Consider the following 16000-nt stretch of genomic DNA (forward strand, 5'->3'; position numbering starts at 1 on the left):
TCCATGCATCTGTAGGATTCTGCATTGGGAAAACTAAGTTAAGCTCTCGCTGATATTTCTAAACTGGAAATAATTTTTATTTATTGACCTCATTTTAATAACTCAAATCAGATTCCCAAGGTGGTTTATAAAAATAGTACAACAATTAATCCATAAATATTAATGATTCCCCCCCAGAAACTATAGCCTTTCTTTAAGAATATTCTTTTGTTTTGCAGGTTTGAAACCTTTGAATATAATAGCTTTGAACAATTCTGCATCAATTACGCCAACGAAAAATTACAGCAGCAGTTCAATTTGGTAATTTGGATTGTCAAACTTATTTCAGTATCTTTGGGGGGTGGGCCAAAGAATACCAAGATATCCAAAATATTCTGTGTCTTGACTAAAATGTTTTAAGAATGTAGAAAATGAACAAGATATAGGAATAACTAACATATTCATGAAGTTTGTCTTCTAAAAGGGATTAACCCACTCTGTTTACATTACATAGAACTGCTATTAAAAAGCAAATAAATTTTTGATGAGCTCTGTTTACCCAATGGAAATTATGTGAGTTCCTACTGTGAGAATGGGTTGATTTGCAATAGGACCCAAATTGTCTCAACTGAAATCCTTTTAAATAGTAGTTCAAATTAGGAACCCCACTATATTTGTGTTATATAACAATGTTATAATTTTATGATCAATCTAGATATTTTCTTTCAACATAACCTTTGAGAGTTCCTCAGCTTTTTTTTTTTTTAAAAAAACAAGTTTTATTAATTTTTAAAACACACAAATTATCATTATTCATTACATGTTTAAACCTTTTTTCATTGTAAATTTAACAAGTCAGATAAATTATGATTCTGTTTTAAACCATTTCCATATAACATACAAAAACCTCTTATTCAATTTCTCTTTACTTCTCTTTACTCTTATTCAATATCATTATTATTATTTCATCTATTTCTTTCTGACTTAGTTACCATTATTCTCATTCTATATTTCTGCAAGTTTTTACTAATTCTCCCCCCAAAAAAAACATATACACACAACACACAAAACATAAAAAATATCTTTTTGGAAAGTAACTTGGACCCAGGTATCTCTCTCTTCATGGACTTCAATTATATTCATGCTCATCTCACATATCATTACTTATTTTATTTACCATTCTAAGCCTTCTATATTAACTTCTCCACATATTTCACTCTTCTTAATTCTATCTTAATTAATCATCTTAGTTTGAATCATTATATTTGTATCTTTTGTCCATTTTTTATCGTCCCTTTGTCTCATTCCTTATAAAAAAGAAGAAAATAAGTTTCTCCTGAAATCATTAATCAGAGTATGATGCCTTTCTATCTCCCCCCTAAGTTAATCAAATTAACCTTTAAGATAACATCCAATACCCAATCCGATTTTGCTTGGTACATTCTATCTAACTAGTACATCCAAAATAATTAAATACATAATTAGACAATAAATCCAAATATTAAAAACAAATACTATAATAAAAATTTTATAATAACATCAATACCATAATCTTATTAAACTCTTTAATTAAAACAGTATTCTAAACCTCCCCTATTATTAAATTTTAAAGCCAATCATTATTAAACATTTTAGCATTTTAATCTCTTATCAACTCTTAAACCATTACAATACTACCATCTCATCTTATGTACCTTGCAAAATCTTTTAAAAAAAATTATACTTTATCCATTATCCATAAAAATTCCTTTTTTTCATTTAATTTCAAAACATTGTAGCTTTTCTCCACCTTTTCCCTTTCTTTCTTCTCCCAACAAACCTTTCTACCCCCTTCTTCTAGCCTCTGCCTTACTGGCTTCCCTTCTCTGTCGTATTCCTTTTCCCTTTTGTTTACTATCATCATATTGATTTTGCACCTTATTTTTCCCTTTCTTAAATGTTTTTTAGATCTTAAGTCCTTTAGTTCTCTTCTTTTCTCTCTTCCTTCTTTCTTGATCAAATTCTGAGATTCATTAAAAGTGGCTCCTTCCTTTCTTTCTTGTTCCTCTGCTGTCTTCATCTGTTGTAATGTTTGTTGATAGTTAGTAGCGCCATTTCTAAAAAAAGGAAAGCTTCTTCCACACCATCTTTACCATTTTTTTTTGCTTGTTCATATTCTTTTCTTAGTTCCTCAACAGAAAAAGCCATTATAAATCTTTTCTTTTCTTTTCCCCTTCTTTCTTCTTACAACAACCAGAATATTCAAAAGAAAATAAAAAAATAAAGCAGTCCCAAAGTTATCAGTCAGTCCAAACCAAGGCAGAGTTCTCACTTTCTCCTTCTGGGATAATATCAATCAAAGAGAAAGAAAGTCCAAATCTGTTTAAAATCTTATTGCAATATATTCTAGTCTTCAAATCCTTAAGGCATCTCCTCCAACAAAGTCTTAGCATACAAATATTTTCTTTTTAATCCTCTCTCTTCCCACTCATCGCTTAAAACCAATTTTCACCTAAAAAAATAGGTTTCTTAATATCCAGTTATTTATTCCGTAGGAAAAGAGGGAAAGCTATCCTTTCAGCACCATCAAACTGCCGCTTTTTCCTCTTCTGGCAGGTATTATTCAGAAAGTCATACTTTTCAGGAATTTTATTAAATATGTCTTAGAGTCCTAGGAGCCAAGAAAAACTTTCTCCTCTCAAGCACTTTCTCCACTTCCTCCTGCGCATTCTTACCCGGCTGCCAGCTTCTTTGTGGCGGCCATTACGGTTCGCCGCTGCACCGTCCTGGGAAAAGGGGTTCTACCGGCCGGGGAGGGTCTGCAACACCCCCAAACCCCTCTCCGGATCCCCTACCTTCAGCTGCCCCTGCAGTGCAGCCTAGCTCCGCACCCGTCTGGGTCGGAGCCCCAAAGCGACTAGCGCGGCAGGGATCGCGCAGCTTCGCAAATCCCTGCCTTCATGAAGCCGACAAACCGGAAGTTCCGAGAGTTCCTCAGCTTTTATAACAAATAAATGAACAAGTAGTATTGGAAGATCTAGAAAAAGGAAATTAAATTTCCTTCAATTTAAGAACAGCAGATTTTTAAAAGTTACACTCTTAATACCTAATCCCTTTTTAAAAAACACTCACAATCCTTAGCACTATATTCCCCATGACTTAGAGACTGTGTTCTGCATATTTTCACAATTTTAAGCTGTTTCCATTTTCCAAAAGTTCTATAACTTTTACTTCCCTTGTGGCTTTTTCGATAATTTACACTTGTTATTTTTTTATAAAATTCTAATGATTTTCTGCTTTATTTTGCACGTTTTTCTTTCTGTTGACTTTGCCCATAATAATTAATAAGTCCCTAAAAGCGATTTTTCATAGCAACAAATATTGTAACGGATTGACAGAGAAAGTGAAATATTTATTTTAAGATATTCATCAATCCCTTGCGAAACTTCTGTTTGCTGCTGCTTGTTTTCTTAATAGCCTAATTATGTCCTCAGATCCTTACAAGTGATTCATTTTACAGCAATTCAGCTATTACTTGGTGCATGATTTCAAGTTGTTAATAGTCTTTTATGCATGGGTTTGATTTTTGCATTTACTGCAATAGAATATATGATCCCTGATTTCTAAAATTGAGCATGATTCCATATTAAGTCTTCAACTTTTCTGACCTATGCCCTTTTCCAATAAATCAAACACAATCCAAAAGGAACAGAAACCTTGTAATGCTTTTACAAAATAATTAGCTGTGATAAGCACAAGCCTTGCCAAACTGTCCGAGGCTTGCCAAAAGATAACAGACAAGAAATAATTTGCAATACAAAAATGTTCAAAGACAAACTCAGGATACTGGAATGTCCACGAGGCTGGAGTTTCAAAACGTCTTTGCCTTCTGCAAAGTACGTTCGTTTCACAGCTGGCTTTTATCTTCTTGAAGGAGGGGCCATTACCTTGCAGCCTTACTCCTGAGTCGCCCGTGCTGTTGCAGCTGCTCTTTCCTGCAAGCAATCCTGCATGCACACACACTTAGCACAGGCTCCTCAGGAACCTCCTCATCGCTGCTGCCAGCCCCCACAATCTCTGAAGGCAGCAGTCCACTCCCTAATGGTCCTGGCCCCTCATCAGAGTCATCGCTCTCCTCAGCCGTCTGCACCAACCAAATCTCAATTGTTGTTGTCACTGTGCTGCCAACCGTAATAATAGTAAGATTTAAGGTGAAATCTGCTGTTTTGGATATGGCTTCTTGTACTTCCTTTTGGAAACTCCCTAAAATGAAGATATTTTATTGCACGCAGGTAATCCTCAACATACAACCACAATTCAACCCAAAATTTCTGTTGTTAAGGGAGACATTTGTTAAGTGAGTTTTGCCCCCATTTTATGACCTTTTTTGCCTCATTTGTTAAGTGAATCACCGCAGTTGTTAAGTGAGTAATACAATTGTTAAGTGAATCTGGCTTCCCCGTTGACTTTAGTTGCCAGAAGGTCACAAAAGGTTATCTGGGACACAGCAAGAGTCATAAATATGAATCAATTGCCAAGCCTCTGAATTTTGATCACATGATAATTGGAATGCTGCAAAGGTCTTGACTGTGAAAAAATGGTCATAAGTCTCTTTTTTCAGTGCCGTTGTAAACAGTCACTGAATGAGCTGTTGTAAGTCGAGAACGACCTGTAGTTAAGTTTTAAAACCATTTTTCAGGTTGTTGTGTTTAAAGTGCAGGATGCCTATAGCTATATAATTATCACATGCTTCTAAAAGGGTTAGTGTTCAACTAAAGGTGTTCTTGCAGCTTTAGAGAAGATTAGAATAGAATATAGAATAGAATAGAATAGAATAGCATAGAATAGAATAGAATAGAATAGAATAGAATAGAATAGAATAGAATAGAATAGAATAGGATAGGATAGGATAGGATAGAATAGAATAGAATAGAATAGAATAGAATAGGATTGGATAGAATAGAATAGAATAGAATAGAATAGAATAGAATAGAATAGAATAGAATAGAATAGAATAGAAAAGAAAAATAGGATAGGATAGAATAGAATAGAATAGAATAGAATAGAATAGAATAGAATAACAGAGTTGGAAGGGACCTTGGAGGTCTTCTAGTCCAACCCCCTCCCTAGGCAGGAAACCCTATACCACTTCAGACAAATGACTAGATTTGATATTCTGAGACACATAAATGGCTCAGAATTTCATTTTATTTTCTTGAATTCCTTTTTGCTGCCTGTTTATTGCCTGTAGTATAAATGTGCAAAAGATTATAAATGCCCAAAGAAAATTTAAGGTTTAGTTGTTGTTTTTTAGAGAAGATTAAGGAGAACAAACAATGAGCTATATCCAGTATGTTCTAAGCTTTTAAATGGCCAATTATAGTTAGTCCTCAACTTATGACCACAGTTGAGCCCAAAATATCCATTGCTCAGCAAGACAGCTGTTGGGTTTTGCCCCATCTTACGACCTTTCTTGCCACAGTTGTTCAGTGAATCAGTGCAGCTGTTAAATTAGTAGCACGGTTATTAAGTTGCATCTGGCTTCCCCACTGACTTTGCTTGTCAAAGGTCGCAAAAGGGGATCACGTGACCCCAGGACACTGCAACCGTCATAAATACAGGCCGGTTGCCATGTATTTGAGTTTTGATCACCTTACCAAAGCGAAGTGCAAAAAAATGGTCACGAGTCACTTTTCTCAGTGTTGTCGTAACTTTCAACGGTCACTAAGCAAATGGTTGTAAGTCAAGGACTTCCTGTATTTGGGGTTTATTGAAGCAGCCTTTCCAGATACACAGCTTAATGTTTGCTCTCTTTCTTTGCCACAGCATGTCTTTAAATTGGAACAAGATGAATACATGAAAGAGGAAATTCCCTGGACCCTCATCGATTTTTACGACAATCAGCCATGCATAGACCTAATAGAAGCTAAACTGGGTATCCTGGACTTGCTGGATGAAGAATGTAAGGTAAAAAAAATTTCCCCTATCTTATTAATGCTCAGTGCTTATAATAAGGTGATTTCAAGAACGATTGCACTGTCAGGGTTCCGAGGATTGCCCTAATTAAATCATGAGCCTCGAGCCAAGCTTCAGAAGAATCCAAAACATTAGGAGCAACATGTCCGGCACTAACTCTTATGAAGCCAACTCTGAGACACGTACTTTACTATCACATATGACCAGTGGTGGGATTCAAATTTTTTACTACCGGTTCTGTGGGCGTGGCGTGGCTTGGTGGGCGTGGCAGGGGAATCTCCATTCCCTCCCCACCCCACTAACCTGCTTTCCAGCTCCGTACTCCTGTGCAGAGCAACAAAAGAAGACCCAATTAGCTGGGACTAGGGAGGCAGAGAATAAATGGGGGCGGGGCCAGTCAGAGGTGATATTTGCCGGTTCTCCACACTACTCAAAATTTCCACTACCGGTTCTCCAGAACCTGCTGAATACCACCTCTGCCTATGACCTTGTTTCCCCCACACCCCCTGGGTGTGTCACAAATCAGATTCTCCAACAAACATATTCACGGGCTGGGTGTCATCAGTCACATTCTTCAATGAAGGATTTTTGGGGGCAGAAGATCCAGTAGCCTAGGCTACAATCTCCACAAGATAAGCGTGGAATGTGCTTCTGACCTTCATCTGCTGCACTGTTCCCTCAGGCCTTCCCCCCCACCCCTTTTTTATGGCAACTCGGAAACAGGCACGGGAACGATTTACGAGTTAACATGCGCTAACATCTCATGAGCTTTTTGATGAAAGCAAGTCAGCCGTTAGTGGAACAGGTAGACTATTTCCAAAAAAACTTGGGTCAGTTCGAAGTCAGTTGATGGAATCCAGGTTTTGCTAAATTCAAGTAAACCCACTGATATCAGTAGAACTTAATTGTTGCAGGAGTCATGTTACTTCTGAACAAGATAGTACATGTTTTGATAAGAGATGCATAGAACATGGAACACAGAATAATAGAATTGGAAGTGACTTGGAGCTGTTCTAATCCAACCCTACTCAAACAGGGCACCCTATACCACTTCAGGCAAATGGCTGTCAGTCTCTCTTTTTTTTTTTTGAAAAAGTTTTTTTTTATTTTACCAACAAAGACAACAAATAAAGCCATCGTTCAATTTTACAGTGTGTTAGTTGGATACATATATCTTGTGCACATCATAATATTATTGTACATTTCTTACTTGATTATATTTATAAACCGTTGTAAGCAACATTTTATATTATTCAATTATTATATTATTTACATTATAATTGTTATCTTTTAAAAACATAACCAATCCTTGCTAAATTATATTCATTCTCTTACTCATTCAAGATTAATCAATTATAGTATATTATTACTATTACCACATATTTCAGTTTCTTATTCTTCTATCTAACCATTCATAAAATAAATCCCGAATCTCATAATACTCTTTTTCCTCCCGTTCTCTGATGGCCATTGTTAGTCTACTCATTCCTGCACATTCCATTATTTTTTTAAATTGTTTCCTCCTCTGTTGGAGTTTTCTCATTTTTCCAATTTTGTGCAAATACACTCCAGTCTCTTTTTGAAAGCCTCTAATGATGGAGCGCCCACAACTAACTGGAGCCAAGCTGTTTCATTGGTTTCTCGCTCTCACCATTAGGAAATTTCACCTTAGTTCTAGGTTGCTTCTGTCCATGGTTAGTTTCCATCCATTGTTTCTTGTCTTGCCTTCTGATGCTTTGGAAAATAGTTAGACTTCCTCACTCATATCTTTGTAGGAGCCCATCAAATACTGGGACACTGCTATCATGCTTCCTACCTGTTCTTATCCAGATGCCAGAGTGTTTTTATTGAATGTTAATTCTACAGTATCTCCTTCATGGAAATTTATGGATACTGTTTGTTCTCTCGGTTTTTCCCCACCACCTGGAGAAAAACCTGTGAAGGAAGGAGAAGAAAAAAAAAAGAATGGTTGAACAAAGTCTTTTGATCACAAGCATCCTGCAGCCTCCACTGGAAACATCTCTCATTTCAGTGGAGCCAGAATAACATAAGTTGGCAGGCAGTGTAAGAAATTCTGCAAAAAAAGTTTTACTGAAGCGCTATTCCAATTTATTGAGAGGTTTTTGGAAGCAGGAATCTCGGGTCCTCATGATACAGTAAAATTGTCTAAAATATCATTTTAATTTGTTTGATGCAGAATATTTTTTTTTTTTTTTTAAACAAGTTTTATTAATTTTTAAAACACACAAATTGTCATTATTCATTACATGTTTAAACCTTTTTCATTGTCAATTTAACAAGTCAGATAAATTATAATTCTGTTTTAAACCATTTCCATACAACATACCAAAACCTCTTATTCAATTTCTCTTTACTTCTCTTTGCTCTTATTCAATATCATTATTATTATTTCATCTGTTTCTTTCTGACTTAGTTACCATTATTCTCAATCTATATTTCTACAATTTTTAACTAATTCTCCCCCAAAAGACATATACACACAACACACAAAACATAAAAAAATCTTTTGGAAAGTAACTTGGACCCAGGTGTCTCTCTCTTCATGGACTTCAATTATATTCATGCTCATCTTACATATCATTACTTATTTTATTTACCATTCTAAGCCTTCTATATTAACTTCCCCACATATTTCACACTTCTTACTTCTATCTTAATTAATCATCTTAATTTGAATCATTATATTTATATCTTTTGTCCATTTTTATCATCCTTTGTCTCATTCCTTATAAAAAAAAGAAAATCAGTTTCTCCTGAAATCATTAATCAGAGTATGATGCCTTTCTATCTCCCCCTAAGTTAATCAAATTAATCTTTAAAATAATATCTAATACCCAATCCGATTTTGCTTGGTACATTCTATCTAACTAATACATCCAACATAATTAAATACATAATTAGACAATAAATCCAAATATTAAAAAGATACTATAATAAAAATTTTATAATAACATCAATACCATAGTCTTATTAAACTCTTTAATTAAAACAATATTCTAAACCTCCCTATTATTAAGTTTTAAAGCCAATCATTTTTAAACATTTTAACATTTTAATCTCTTATCAACTCTTAAATCATTACAATACTACCATCTCATCTTATGTACCTTGCAAAATCTTTTTTTTAAAAAAAAATTATACTTTATCCATTATCCAAAAAAAGTTTTTTTTCATTTAATTTCAAGACATTGTAGCTTTTCTCCACCTTTTCCCTTTCTTTCTTCTCCCAACAAACCTTTCTACCCCCTTCTTCTAGCCTCTGCCTTGCCAGCTTCCCTTCTCTGTCGTATTCCTTTTCCCTTTTGTTTACTATCATCATATTGGTTTTGCACCTTATTTTTCCCTTTCTTAAATGTTTTTAGATCTTAAGTCCTTAAGTCCTTTAATTTTCTTCTTTTCTCTTCTTTTCTTTTCTTTCTCTCTTCCTTCTTTCTGGATCAAGTTCTGAGATTCATTAAAGATGGCTCCTTTCTTTCTTTCTTGTTCCTCTGCTGTCTTCATCTGTTGTAATGTTTGTTGATAATTAATAAGCGCCATTTCTAAGAAAAGGAAAGCTTCTTCCACACCATCTTTACCATTTTTTTTTGCTTGTTCATATTCTTTTCTTAGTTCCTCAACAGAAAGAGCCATTATAAATCTTTTCTTTTCTTTTCCCTTCTTTCTTCTTACAACAACCAGAATATTCAAAAGAAAATAAAAAAATAAAACAGTCCCAAAGTTATCAGTCAGTCCAAACCAAGGCAGAATTCTCACTTTCTCCTTCTGGGGTAATATCAATCCAAGAGAAAGAAAGTCCAAATCTGTTTAAAATCTTATTGCAATATATTCTAGTCTTCAAATCCTTAAGGCATCTGCTCCAACAAATCTTAGCATGCAAATGTTTTCTTTTTAATCCTCTCTCTTCCCACTCATCGCTTAAAACCAATTTTCACCTAAAAAAATAGGTTCTTAATATCCAGTTATTTATTCCGTAGGAAAAGAGGGAAAGCTATCCTTTCAGCACCTTCACAGCCGCTTTTTCCTCTTCTGGCAGGTATTATTCAGAAAGTCATACTTTTCAGGAATTTTATTAGATATGTCTTAGAGTCCTAGGAGCCAAGAAAAACTTTCTCCTCTCAATCACTTTCTCCACTTCCTCCTGCGCATTCTTACCCGGCTGCCAGCTTCTTTGTGGCGGCCATTACAGACTCGCCGCTGCACCGTCCTGGGAAAAGGAGTTCTGCCGGCCAGGGAGGGAGTCTGCAGCACCCCCAAACCCTTCTCCGGATCCCCTACCTTCAGCTGCCCCTGCAGGTCAGCCTAGCTCCGTACCCGACTGGGTCGGAGCCCCAAAAACGGCTAGCGCGGCAGGGATCGCGCAGCCGCAATTCCTGCCGCTCATGCAAGCCGACAAACCGGAAACTCCGTTTGATGCAGAATATTAAATCTCTCTCACTATAAAAACGAAACCACTCACACATCATCATAAAATCTCCAGAACTATAAAGCCTACAAACTTGAAATTTGGCATGTATGTTCCTCTTGGCTTCTAAGTGCTCACTAAGAAAGGATTTTTTTTGAAATGACCATTAGTATTTCCTATATTATTATTATTAACACGCTCTGATGCTAAAGAGTTCTACTTCCCCTTCCCACCTGAAAAGAAATCTGTTCCAAATGCAAAACAAGCAGAGGAGAGGAGTTTCAGTTTTAGTTTCACAGCAGCAAGCAGCTGTCGTACAGAACAGTTGAGCTAAGCCATGCCCAGGCTCCTTGCTGTCTCCTTCTTGCTCACACAACAAATACTGTATCACTTTCCAAACAGCCCTCAACTCTCTCACACACTGACAGGACACTAGCCAGATGAATACCAATGGATAATGGTAGGCAGAGGCAGAATTTCCCCCCCTTATTTTCCTCCCCAAAAACTAAGCCCGATCACATAGTTTCGTAGCGAAGCACGGGTATTGAGCTAGTCAATAATAAGAGATACCTTTTGTTAAGCCTGGATTCCCCAACGGGTGTTAAGGAAAACAAACTAAACAGAACGTGCAGCGAAGTCAGATAGGAAGACAGGTAAATGTGTGAGATAAGTTTTCTAGTTAACACGCAGTAAAAATACAGATACGCAGTAAAAATACAGATACGCTTGTGCTATCAAAAATATAGTTTATTCCATTTAAGAATTATAGCATAGTCAAATAAACGGTCCATTAGTCATATATCAATTTCAGTCAAGTCTTGTCGGGATACTCTATTTGCAAAGTCCGTGTTGAATAGCTAATGTCAGTTCACTTACAATAAATCAGTCCAATCTTTATCTTCTCCCGTTGAGAAAATCAACACTCCTTTTTCTCTCCCTGTTCCAGCAAGAACGCAGTCATCAATCCATCCAGTAATTAGGGATCAGTAAGCCAGAGAGAGAGCTGCAATTGCCTCGCTTCTTATATAGTGCTTTTACAACCACACCCTTAATTACATTCTTGCTGTTAAAGTTACACACACTTTAACTAACAAACCATGATACCATATTTATTATTTTTACCCAAACCAGTTAGGGTAAACAATGTTATCCCTAACACCTTTGATTGTAATGTTCAAGATAGTGGGCTTAAAAGCTAAGGTATCTTAAAAGCTAAGATATAACATCAAGCTGACTGTGAAATACGTTTTTGCTACATCTCTTTATTTCAGTTTTGGGTTGTTTACACCTGTAGACCTGGACAAGTTATTGTCATTCATGATGAAAGCTGGCCCTGCTTAGTTGGGTGGAAGAAAAGATTCAGCCTGAATAAATCAATTAATTTCTCCATAAATGTTCATTTGCTGTTTTTTTTATATAAAAACAATCTGGAAGTGTCAAGGAAAAGAACTGTTACAAAGAGTAAATAAGTACATAAGAGCTAAGAATATTTTGTTTATTTTTAAGCCGTTAATAATCTGAACAATAAAAATCTGGACCCCATTATGTAGTAAGATAGAGTGGTGCGGTGGCCCTAGTGTTGAAGCTGTCGCCTCACAATCAAGAGGCTGTGAGTTCGATCCAAGGTAGAGGCAGCTTTTTCTCTCTCTATTGTTGAGATTATATCTGCTGAATATAACCCCTCATTGGTGATAGGAAGGGCATCCGGTCAGTAAACACACCGCTCCATTCAGTTGCCCAGACTCCACCCCACAAAGCATTATGGGATCATTAAAAGACAATGTTGATGATCATGTAGTAACAGAAGTTCCGGGCCCAGTTGTGATAGTAGGTTGAGGACTACTGTCTGCATGTAATTTTGCTCTTGAGTAAATGTCACATCAGCTAATATGTTCCCAATAAGTAAAGAAACATTGAGGCGCTCCAGATAGAAGAAGCCGCTTTAGGTAGTTGCATTGTTGTGTAGTGAAACGCTAGCCCTCATTTAGAAAAATACATTCAGAATGAGGCTTTTACTGTATTTCTGAATAATTGTCATGCATTTCTGAATAATCGTCTTTTAAAACAGGTCCCAAAAGGAACAGACGAGAACTGGGCTCAGAAACTCTATGATCGCCACGGGAACAGTCAACATTTCCAGAAGCCTCGCATGTCAAACATGGCATTCATTATTGTGCACTTTGCAGATAAGGTAATGGGAACAGAGAGACTTGAGCGGGTTTGGTGCAGGACCAGCCTTTCTCCTTAACTGAGTTAACATCTCCCTTTGGTCTGGGGAGCTCTTTGTATTGGTTGCCTGTACTGGCTAGCAATAGCAATAGCACTTAAACTTATGTACTGCCCCATAGTGCTTTATAGCTCTATGGGTGATCTACACAGTAGGAGCATTTTACTAAAAAATATCTACAGACCCCTCACATCCCGGACATAAACTGTTTCAACTCCTACCCTCAAAACGACATTATAGAGCACTGCACACCAGAACAAGTAGACGCAAGAAAAGTTTTTTCCCGAACGCCATCACTCTGCTAAACAAATAATTCCCTCAACACTGTTCAACTCTTACAAAGTCTGCACTACTATTATTGTTAATCTTCTCATCACTCCTTATCGCCCATCCCCTCCCACTTGTGACCATATGACCGTAACTTTGTCGCTTGTATCCTTACGATTTATATTGACTGTTTCCTAGTACGATTTGATTGCTTATTGTACCCTAGGATTATCATTAAGTGTTGTACCTGATGATTCTTGACAAATGTATCTTTTCTTTTATGTACACTGAGAGTATTTGCACCAAAGACAATTTTCTTGTGTGTCCAATCACTCTTGGTCAATAAAGAATTTTATTCTATTCTATTATTTACATATTGGCCCCAACAATCTGGGTCTTCATTTTACTGACCTTGGAAGGATAGAACGCTGAGTCTACCTTGAGCTGTTCAAGACCGAACTCCAAGCTGTGGGCAGAGTTTGCCTGCAATACTGCATTCTAACCCCTGTGCTACCAGGGCTCCTGGCAGCTGCTATTTATTGACTTTCCTGGAATTTAGAGTGAGATTGAAAAAGAATTTTAGATTCCCCCCTCCCCACTTCTTTGCATTTGATTGCATACTAGTGAGAGCCATGGTGATACAGTGTTGGATTTGAAAGATGAAACTAGTACATATGCACTTTTCATTATTCTAGCACATTTATGTTGCTAATAGCAGCTGCCAAACATATGATTCAGCTCCATTTCTCAGAAGTATGGTATTATTCACACCAGTCAGGAGGAAAAAGTTGATATCCAGCTAAGAAGGCTTGGTCTGAATTCTCCACTCAGATCTGAAGCTGCTTTAGTACTTTTAAGTAGCCACAGTTTCTCACCTCTCTTGACTCTGTTGTGAGTTTTGAAAGATTGTTTTTAGAATTTCTAGTGAGGTTAGAAGGCAGGAACTGTACGTAGTCTCTCTTACAATGGGTTACAATCCTCATTCACAAGAGCAACCATTTGGTGCAGTGATCCCCAACCTTTTTTATGCCGCGGCCCGGTACCGGCATCAGCTGGGCGCTGCAGCCTGGTACCGGCATCAGCTGGGCGCCGCCATCTTTTTGATGAAAAAGTGCTTCCGGTGACCTCACCGGAAGCACTTTTTCATCAAAAAGATGGCGCCAGCGCTCGGTGAGCTTTCCGGTAGAAATGGCTTTCTACCCGGAAAAGCTCACCGAAAGCTGCGATGCCATCTTTTTGATGAAAAGTGCTTCCGGTGAGCTTTCTACCCGGAAAAGCTCACCGGAAGCACTTTTTCATCAAAAAGATGGCGGCGCCCAGCAAACCAGCGGCCCGGTAGGACTTGTTCCACGGACCGGTACCGGTCCGTGGACCGGTGGTTGGGGACCCCTGATTTGGTGGAGAAGGCCAGAGATTTTACCCCAGTGAAAAAATGGTTCTACCCCTCCTTTTAACATTGCTCAGGTTAAAAGCCACTTTTATTAATAAGCACTTAGCTTTGATAATTGCTGAACAAAACAAATAAACTAAACTAGTCTTTTGTGCATCTGAGCACACACACAATTCAGTTTGAATTGAATGTAGAAATCGAGATCCAGATATTTTAGCATTCTGTAAGATATTCTGGTTTTAGGCTGCCCCATTTTAAAAAAAAGAGTGTTTTGAAAAGAAAAATATAGGGACATACAGTCCTTATTATTTGAGAATATCTTAATTTGTTTGATAAGATTTATACTCACAATTTTAATTTTAATTTTTCTCTTCCTACCCAACCTCTGGTTCTGTCATCTTTTCTAGGTGGACTATTATTGTGAAGGCTTTTTGGAAAAAAACAGAGATACAGTCCACGAAGAACAGATCAATATTCTGAAGGCCAGCAAGGTAAAGTTACCTGTGGGGGAAATAGATTGGATTGTCGTATTCTGGCATTATATGTTATTTATGGCTGAAGTTCCTTCGCCTTTCATTTTTGATGGCTCAGTTCAGGTTAATTTGTGCAGAAGAACATCTTGGTTGATAGTGTGAGGTCCAAGCTAGTGGTCAATATGAAGATCTAGTTTGCAACAAGTTTACTCATTGCTAGAAGTGGGATCACAGGGCAAAAAAGGGCGTGTGTCCCACTGGAGGTTACTTAACCTTCTGGATCGCCTTATAATCTTGAGGGGACACATTTGCACATGGTTAGTTTCTTCCTTCTTGAGAATTGGTCAATTTTCTATGCAGGATGTTTTCTGTCTAAATCCATGTATGAGACCAATTCACCGGTCTAACTCTCTCATGATATATACAAGTATTATGATATGTACAAGTCTATACAAAACATATACAAGTAGTCCTCAGGAGAGTGGTGGTGGCCTAGAGGTACTAGATTTATTTATTTATTTGATTTGTCAATCGCTTACAGATAATAGATAAACATGAGTAAGAATACAGAAAATAGGTACGATTAAATGGGGACAATAGGACAGGGACGGGAGGCACGATGGTGCACTTATGCACGCCCCTTACAGACCTCTTAGGAATGGGGTGAGGTCAATAGTGGTTAGTTTGAGGTGAAAGGAGTGGAGGTTAGAGGATGTAACAACAGAATCAGGTAGTGCATTCCAGGCATTGACCACTCTGTTGCTGAAGTCGTACTTTCTGCAATCGAGTTTGGAGCGGCTTACATTGAGATGACCTATAAGGTCCCTTCCAACTCTGATTATCTGTTATCTGTAATAACAAGAAAGTCCAGTTGCCTCTTGAAAAAGCACCTTTGGGATTCCAAACTGGGGAAGCAACTAACGTTTTCTTCATAAGCCAGACCTTTTCCACCCTGCCTACCTGTAGTTGTTCTTTCAGTTCCACTTGGAGTGCTTGAAGTGGGTCATAACCAACAAAATAAAAATAGCAGCTTGTTTAGATTGTCGACTGAAACTTCTTTTACATCACTTGATGTAAAAGGATGAACTGACAAAATGGGAAAAGGCTCTGTTGAAAACGGCACGGCTTGTGCACGCTCAAAGCAAGCAACCAGGATGCCCTCCATTATTTCTGTTACGTAGTTCCGAATGAATGGTTTCTTTGGAAGAACAGGAAAATCTTACTTTTTCTCCTGCTTCAGAAACCTGACAACACACCACCCACATTTGTAAGAAACGGTGTATTTT

The 16000-nt window shown here is 37.3% G+C and overlaps 1 protein-coding gene across 4 annotated transcripts in view; it reads left to right on the forward strand.

The window, feature by feature from the left end:
* The window catches only part of MYO5B (myosin VB), a 330775-nt gene that overhangs the window by 177773 nt on the left and 137002 nt on the right, over positions 1–16000 (forward strand). For all 4 annotated transcript variants that reach the window (XM_087958648.1, XM_087958649.1, XM_087958650.1 and 1 more), the window contains exons 11-14: positions 219–300; positions 5785–5925; positions 12426–12548; positions 14649–14732. In XM_087958648.1, coding sequence (XP_087814774.1) covers positions 219–300; positions 5785–5925; positions 12426–12548; positions 14649–14732 — 430 coding nt within the window. The remainder of the gene's footprint in view (positions 1–218; positions 301–5784; positions 5926–12425; positions 12549–14648; positions 14733–16000) is intronic.

Source organism: Notechis scutatus, chromosome 2 (assembly GCF_049901735.1).
Source record: "Notechis scutatus isolate UNSWTSFEM ecotype Mainland chromosome 2, rNotScu1.2, whole genome shotgun sequence".
Taxonomy (NCBI): Eukaryota; Metazoa; Chordata; class Lepidosauria; order Squamata; family Elapidae; genus Notechis; species Notechis scutatus.